Source organism: Lolium rigidum, chromosome 1, assembly GCF_022539505.1.
Source record: "Lolium rigidum isolate FL_2022 chromosome 1, APGP_CSIRO_Lrig_0.1, whole genome shotgun sequence".
NCBI lineage: Eukaryota > Viridiplantae > Streptophyta > Magnoliopsida > Poales > Poaceae > Lolium > Lolium rigidum.
This window is the reverse complement of record NC_061508.1, coordinates 225205000-225213626: the sequence shown is the minus strand read 5'-3', so window position 1 is coordinate 225213626 and position 8627 is coordinate 225205000. Positions and strand designations below refer to the sequence as shown.

Here is an 8627-nt window from a genome sequence, read left to right as displayed (position 1 = left end):
AATTTATGAAACGGTAGCCCACAAAAATGGTGGTTTTGTGAAATTTGCTGTTAATTTGGAGAACCATGCAAGTGCTGAGAGATGAGAAGATCTGCTTCGATATCAGCTAAGAAATAGTCACTCCCAAATTCCAATATGCTATGGTGCGTTCAGCGTGAATGCGTAGAGATATACGGATTTACATCTGGTCTCCATCTTCCTTACTCTAAAGAAAATGCATCCCAAAATTACCATGTCTCACCTAATATGAGATGCAGAAGTAACGGGTCACTCAAAATTCGCATTCATCAGCGGTATTACGATTAGGGGCGCCTAACTATGATGCACTGGCTGAGTTAGTTGAAGCCTTAACGTATTGTACTTCTTGTCCTCTGTTGCACAGCACCTGGCCACCTGCAAGGCTGCAAGCAGTGCCAAAGTTACTGCTGGACTCTTCATGTGGTGAAAGCTAAGCATTTTCCACCCATTTATTCAACCTGTAGCCCAAGCATTTCACTTCAAAGTTCCAGCACGTCCTCTGAATACTTTCACATGACTATTTCAGCCAACACATCCTACATACATGATTAACAATAGGTGACTACATCAAGCAGGATCCCGGGGTAAGCTCAAAGATCCAGTGAGCTCTACTTCTATACACTATACAACTCACGTTGCCCCAATGCATCTGCTGGGAGGACACAAGAAAAACTGGTCGCCCACAGAATCCTCCTGGCAAGTGAACTGAACATTTGCTGGCGACAAAATTTACGGTTTACACCAGTTAGCCGATGATCAAATCCTATCCCTTTTCTTGGGACGTTCTTGACGGAATGATACTGTCTCCAGTCAGGATACCATACTGTTGTTGTAGAGTAGGTCGGTGTTCGGCCCACCATCGCTCTGCTTGTTGTTCACTGAAGTGCTTTTTGCTTCAAAGTGAGCAAAAGAAGTGAAAAATCAGCGAAGCGAAAGTGCATGAGGATTAGTTCGTGAGAATCAGAAGCCATAAGATATAGTACATACCTAAAACGGACACGCCGGAGGTATTTATGACCTGCTGGTGAGCAGAATAGCGTGATGTATACTCCGGGTTCAACCTGTTCGATCCAATCCATATCTGCTACTATACTGTTTCCTTTGCAAGGCAACTGATGAGCCAACTGGACACTGGAATCAGGTAACCTTGACACATCGTTCCCCTGATTTTCACCGACATGACTTCCTAACGACTTGGATACTTGACCAGTCCAGGTTTCATTGGCAGTACACTCTTCAGGTGCTCTTTCAGTTATACTTTTGATCTGACAACAGAAAATAATTTTGAAGTTAAACTACGAAGTAGCACGATACCCATTGCATAGGCCGCGTTAGCGACACGAAATTAGCTGAGCTTAGCATTATCAGCATCGTTGAAAGGACAAAGTAACCACGAGATCCATTGCATGGCTCGAAATGGCGACGCGAAATTAGTTGAATTTAGTGTTATCAGCATCAATTCAAAGGACAGGCTTATAGTACCATCTGCTTCTACAACTCATCATACTAAACTATCTGGGACTTACCATTCGTGAACACAGTTTTTTCTCTATTGGTGTATGTTCTCTGATCTCAATATTATTTTCAGTAGGTCACCATTTCATATGACATGGACAAAAGCTAATGTAAATTTATACAAGCTGATAAAGAAACTTCAAGAGGGAATTGTGCGAGATACATGTATGATTACCAAGAGAACGGCGCACTGGTCTAATGTGGCACAAGGCAGTTTTACATTCTATCCTACGTCTATTAAACTTAATTACTCCGTATATGTTTGTACCATGCCTCCTGTTATTCTCAGCTAAAATAGTTCCCCATATAAAGGTTCCACAAATGATCTATAAGAAACAGAAAACTACCTGAGTAGTAAGGGAACTGATAACTTCTTTTGCTGCTTTGCACTTCAGGTTCTCCACATCAGCAGTAGTCCTGGCCTCTCTTAGCTGATTATTAGTATTGTCAAGTTCTGCTTCAAGTAATTTGGACTTATCCCTGAGCTCATTCACCTATGAGAATCAATCAGGTCAGGTCACTGTATGAGAGAAAAACACAGTAAATCTGTTTTCCTAGGAAAACATAGAGCAGTACATATGTTTACTCTGAATGGAAGGATTGGGAAATCTAATTCTAGTATTTCAAATGATCTTCTATACTGCTTAGAGAACTGGCCATCAATCTTTAAACTGAGAATCACTGGAGAATGTGTGTATTGTTACCTGTGATTGCAATCTAGCAACTTCTTCAGTCAGATTCTTGTTTGACATATACGTACAGGCAGAGTCTGGTGATGGTAAAACTAGGCCAGATGAAGTTAATCTGTTAGTAAAATGTGGCGAACTCAGTCTAGAGGACAAAGGTGATGTCGTCGAGGTAGGACTGCACGAAGAAATAACCTCTTTAGAGTCGCCAACAAAGTTTATACTGCCAAGGCTTAAGTTTCCTGAATGATGAAGAGGAAACCGGCTGTTACTCCGTGAGTGTTTTCCTTCAGGCTTGGATGGTTCCATAGTCAGAAACCTAGAAAGTCGCACTCGCAAATTCTTATTTGAGTTTTCTCTATCAGTTGCTCCACTTGACAATTGATGTGGGTTTCCGTCATGAAGCTTTGATCTCTGCAGACTCGTAACATCCCCGACAGTATTAAGTTTGGTATAGCACTCATCACATACCCGATACGTTTTGTGCAAATTTGGAGCCAAAGAAGCTTTCATCGATTTCCTCGTGCTGCATGCTTTGCAATATAATGATCCGCAATTATAACAGTTATGTCGCTTTCTTCTAAAACCAAATTGTAAATGACATCCAGAGCATATTGACTGATCTAAACCAGATGTGCACTTATGTAAACATACAACAGCAGTGAAATCTGTACCACATACCACACTCTTGACTTGCTTATCTTTCAAAGCTTCAACAAGAGTTGCAGTATTCCGATCAAAATTGTTGCCATGTCCTAAACGGCCATTTGCACCCTTGCCCCAAGTATAAACTTCAGCTTTAGAAGTCAGCGCAGCAACATGATGAGAACCACAGGCTATCTCTTCAACGGAACGGCTGGAGATACCCCCTTTTACAATAGAGTGGAGCTTCCCATCATTCGTTGGATTTCCAAGTTGTCCAAAGGCATTACTACCCATTGTGTACACTTTCCTAGAAGTTGACAAAGCAACGGTGAAGTCATATCCACAGGCTACCTGGCAGAAAATAACCTTAAAAAGTGATTCCACGCAGGCTGGGAGGAGCCTTGCTTCCCTGTCAGGATGTCCAAGCTGACCTTTATTCCCATCTCCCCATGTGAATAGTTTACAAGATGTAGCAGAATTTAGAGAATCTGCAACATCAACAATTGCAACTGTATGCCAAGCACCACAAGCTGCACGTACAGTACGCATGCCCCTTAGAGAGCCCACTTCCCTTGCAACATTTGTGCTTTGGCGATCTCCATGACCTAATGCACCAAATACTCCATCGCCAAAAGTGAACAATTGCCCTGCTGATGTCACCACGGCTGTATGCCAAGGCCCACATGATACTGAGGAGACGTGCAGTCCTTCCAAAGGGCCACAGACCTTCTTCGGAATCCAGTGAGCAGTATCACTCCCATGACCAAGAAGGCCGAAATTGTGCATCCCATCACCCCATGTATAGAGATCCCCACAAAAGGAAACAGCACATGTATGAAATTCCCCGCAGGCAACGGATTCGATATTAATTCCAGTCAAGGTACTAATAAGCTTAGGGTGAGTAACATAGGTATCAACTCCATGTCCGAGCCTGCCCCCCGACTCTTCACCCCAACTGTACATTTCTCCTTGTTTAGTAACCAGAACTGAATGCTTACTACCACAACCTATACTGTGAATATCCAGCAAGACCGCTGACTCAAGTGCCTTTGGTAAAGATGCATCAATCCTAGAACCATACAGATTTTCACATAAATGTGAGGAATAAGCAAGCTTGCCATCACCTACTCCCTTTCCCCAAAGGAGAACATCCCCCATTGAATCAAAATCATCACCTGATCCATAGCTGCATGAACTTACTGTACTTGAATAGCTAACTCTGGCATTATTATCAATTCCAGATACTCCCTCATCTGACGTATCTGCACTTCCAGATATAGTGGAGCTGGAAGTACTAACTGAGCCTGTACTAACTCTAGTCTTCTCCTGCCCGGTGTATAATATCACATCAGAAAAAATATTCCCAAAATTAGCAAATGGACGAGCATCATAATCTGTGCCGCATTGTTGGATGCCTTCCGATGCCTACACAACGAGTTAGTATGAAATAACACATAGAAGAAACTTATGAATGGACATAGAAAACTCACAGCTTACTAACCTTATTTTCAACTTCAGTACTAGAACATGGAGATGCCAATGGTGAATCTCCATGCGTATGGTTAGTTGGCTTATAAGAAGCTTTACCATTTTTTGTTCCTATCGTCCACTTACAGTATCGTCGTGAAATAAGTGCCTTTAAGGCAACAAACCAGGATTCTGCCTCATCCTTATCTTTGCAGATCTGCAGAAAAGTGCCTACTGAGGGTTTATTAAACTAGAGGAAGATTCGTAATGATGCCATAAGAGTGTGTTTTCTACTTGTCTTTGATCAGCCTGTAAAGAAATAAAGGACAAACTGAAGCATGCCTACAAATAAGATATAAATTTCACACACCAGATCTAATGATCTCTGCCCATATATAAGAGAAAATGATTGATACTCTTTATCAGGTCTTGGATGTCTCATGAAGATAGCCTGCCAAAGAAGACGATAAAGATAACATGATTATTATTCATCTGCCAGGTATTTCAAATTTTCCAAAGGACTCAGTTGACAAATGAGCCAGAGACTTCGACGTGACAAGTAAAACAAAATATGAGAAAAGGAAAAGAGCATATTATCAAGGGCTTTTAAGTCATGGTAAAAGCCATGGTAACTGCTTTTTTTTTCTTGAAAACATGCAGATTTTTTCCCGTTTGCTCACATGACCTCCATGCGGGAAGCAGCTTTAGGGCATCCAAGAAGGTAGAGTCTGTCATTTACTCTTCGCTCCCTCCTCATCCTCTAGAGTCAACAGTAAATAGTTCAAACAGTAGGATGTCTTAAACTGAATCTACATGAAGTAGTATTAAATACGACAACATACAGAGGCAATACAGTCGACTGATAGCTTGACCCTTAACGAAGAGCCAGTTTTATTCTCTCTCCTCCTTATCTCTCCTCCACACCGTCGATTATCATACTAGCAGAATCAAGACTCGAACTTTGTAGATGCCATTAGAAAGGTTGGGTGCACAATCGACAACGAGAAGGGCACAGACCTCCTAATAATGGCAACTATGCATACTGTCTTCAACAAATGGAGACAGCTGACCCCATCTTCATGGTCTAACTGCCGCTAGGGAAGTCTTTTTCAGAATGGTGAAGAGTAGCAGTGTATCAAATTTAGAACGATTGTAATCTTCCAGGTCAGAGGCCTTGTGGCTACCAAATAAAAATAGGTTACTGAAGATCGGTAGAAGGGTGGTCCCATTGTAATTTTGTGGTTTCGCAGCAGTGTAAAAAAAAGGGAATGATTTGACAAAAATTTGTAGCACAAACAGCCGCTTTGCCTAGTCCCTTAGAGAGAAATGGACTCAGTAGCACTTCGTTCAAAGGCTTTGACCAACTTTGGCCGTCCTCGTATTTTTCCTAGTTTAGTCTATCAGATAAACTATGACTAGGGAGTTTGTCCCAACCCTTCAGCAACATTCCCTTTATTTTGGTCTTGGCGGTGTCCATGTTAATGAAAAGATACGAGTAGCTTTTGCGTGTTCTTGAAAGGAAAAAAAAAACACTAACATTGATCCAAGTTCATGTGGATCATGTTTACAACAGAAAATTCTTGTACGACAGACGAGGTGAACTGCAGAATCATAAAACAGAAAATTATCCAAGTACAGACATACCGTACGTTGTCCAGGTATTATTCTTGATACTTGAATAAGGTTTAGCTGCTTCTCCATTCTCCCAGAGTACCATATGAGCATAGTCTCATCCTGGGAACAGTAACAACAATTATATGTCATAAGACAGCCAGGGATAATAATTATCCATAAAAGATTGTTTGACCTTAAAACATTAGGAAATAGTGTTAGATTCTTTTTATAACATCCTAAGACCCAGAATGTACGTGCCACTTGCAAATTATAAATACCAGTGATGTCTTGTCGATCCACATTATCTATCTGAGTATTGATAGTTGGATCAACTAGAACTTTCATACCCGATGTAAAAGCTTTAGGCACAGGAAAAATGCTAGGCACTATGGTTAGAACTACAAGTAAATGATAGAGAAACAACCAAACAGTATTCATCTACTTGATTGGGTAACAATACAAAAAAAAAGGCTTCTTCCCAGAAGAATGCTATGTTACTTACATTGGAAAGTCTGAATGGGCAGAATTTTGGTTTTCCTCGCCTCCCATATTTCAATAAGTGTGTCCCTTTCTTCAGGGCTGTTATCGCCTAAGAATTCAAAAAGGACCTCTTTTAAGTGATAGAACATGAAAAGGAACATTACATTGTACACTATAGAGCAAAACAAAAGTTCCATTACTGAGAATAAAGCACTGCCTAGAAATGTTGAGTTATATCATTAGAAGATTCATACCCTCGATACTCTCAAGTCTCAAAAAAGAGACTAAATGATTGATGTTCCTAGCTTCCCACAACGAAAATGTTGCTAAGTCGATAAATTTGCAATTTGCAACAGGTGCTAAACCACCTGCTTCTGTTTTATGTTTCCATGCCATAGAATTCAGAGAATAATAGAGCAAGCCATGTTACACAGCTTGAGTGTTATTACCAGAAAATACACAAGTCAACTCGGGTGCATACACCCATGTTGCAAAAATAATACATTTGTCAAAAATATTTGGAGTTTATCATGAATGTGTATTACATAGAAGTATGAGCACTAACATAAAACCTGTGCCAAAAACTACTCATTTGTAAACTGTACAAAAAGATAAATCTGCGCACACGTTGTTGCTATGTTTGACCAAATTCTGTCTCTTTCGTACAGACAAAGAATACGCATATTTCGATACATTCTTTCTCATACTTCCAGACAGTACATAGTTGTGATTTTTTCAAAAAAAAAATCAAAATTTGAGAATACGTAGGAGGGAGTGGGATTTTTCTAAAGAAGAAAGGAAGCCAATTTTGAGTCCAGTTGGACTTAAACTTGGATGGTGTAGCTGCACAACCACTCCTTCACTCAAATTGGCCAGAATTGGTTCCTACACATATGTTTACTCATTCCACCGAGCTGATAAGCAGTTACCTGTTCAACATCCCTCTCAAAGGGATCATTCTTCAAATAATCCGCAGCCATGCAGCAAGACGGAGAGTCATATGCCGCAAGCTGAGTTCATTCCAAGACCACATGTCTGTCGCAAGCACGTGGCTTCGTCCAGACCAATACCACAAAAGGAAAACCCTGTAGCAAGTGATCTGCAGAATTATAAAGTCTGAATCACTGATTCAAATACAGCACTACAGTACTGCAACTTTCTTTGGGTAAAAACACAACTGAGCTTTAACTCTAACATAGACAAAACGATGTCCGGGGCTCCGGGCAACACCCAGCATCAGCATTGCACAAGTAGATACAATAGATACCGACCAATATTTAAGTCCAAAACAGCGTGCCAGGTACTGTAGTTTGTGCAGATTAAATATCGCCCCATTCCCTTGAACCAGCCGGTGGAAATGGATTTGTATCAAGTTAACCCTACTACCGTAGAGATCTACACGAGCTACCCATCAAAGCCCGAAATTCACCAAATGCGACCAGAATAATGCAGGGAAAACATCCCCAAAACGTTGGATTCAGACATCAAACAAGCCCGGCGACAGAAATTTAACCCTAAATCGCTCAAACATAAACACATTTCTGTCCCAGATTGACACGATCCAAACTGGTCACGCAAATCACCCATAAAAAAACATGCACCAGGTAAATCGTGGGGAATGACCTGAAATCTTGGTCTCGGATCATGGTTGGATTGGACGGGGCCCAGGCAAATCCTTTGCGGCGCGGCGGGGCCGCCGACGCCGGCAAGGTGGTTCCTCCGGCGGGGCGGGGCGGGAAGGTGATCGGAGAGCGCGAGGGTTTTGCTGCTTGCTCGACGCGTGTGCGGTGGGCGAGAAAGATGGACGGAGCGGCGGAGGGGAGAGGCGGCCAGGCCAGGTAGCGCTTCGCGGAACAAGGGCGACGGACATGGAGCTGTCTCCGTGGACCTGGTGCATGGACCATAGAGACGAATGGACGGCTGCGATGGAGCCATTGTGCAGGGCCTTTGTGGAAACTGTGTGCGTGGTACCGCGGGAGATTGATTTAGCGCGCGTACCACGGCATTTTGAGCAGCGTGGAATTAATTCGTTTTGAGATGGAAAAGCTTTAAAAAAATATAAGAGACCAAAGCACCCAGTACCAGTTTGGCAGTATTTTAAATACTCGCTCCAATTTAAATTAATTGGCTCAATTTTATCTACGAAGTATCTAGTGTGTTCATTTAACTATATACATCTATATCTAAATAAAGTTGAGTCAA

At 41.7% G+C, this 8627-nt stretch overlaps 1 protein-coding gene across 1 annotated transcript; it reads right to left on the bottom strand.

Moving 5' to 3' along the window:
* Nucleotides 1-475: 475 nt before the first annotated feature.
* On the bottom strand, nucleotides 476-8147 carry LOC124690744 (PH, RCC1 and FYVE domains-containing protein 1-like). The gene is made up of 10 exons (XM_047224091.1): nucleotides 8049-8147; nucleotides 7355-7524; nucleotides 6448-6534; nucleotides 5976-6065; nucleotides 4702-4782; nucleotides 4366-4548; nucleotides 2238-4289; nucleotides 1881-2027; nucleotides 1006-1283; nucleotides 476-911 (listed from the first exon to the last, which is right to left on the bottom strand). Exons 2-10 carry the CDS (start codon nucleotides 7403-7405, stop codon nucleotides 782-784), a joined length of 3099 nt encoding a protein of 1032 aa, XP_047080047.1. The 5' UTR covers nucleotides 7406-7524; nucleotides 8049-8147; the 3' UTR covers nucleotides 476-781.
* Nucleotides 8148-8627: the final 480 nt, after the last annotated feature.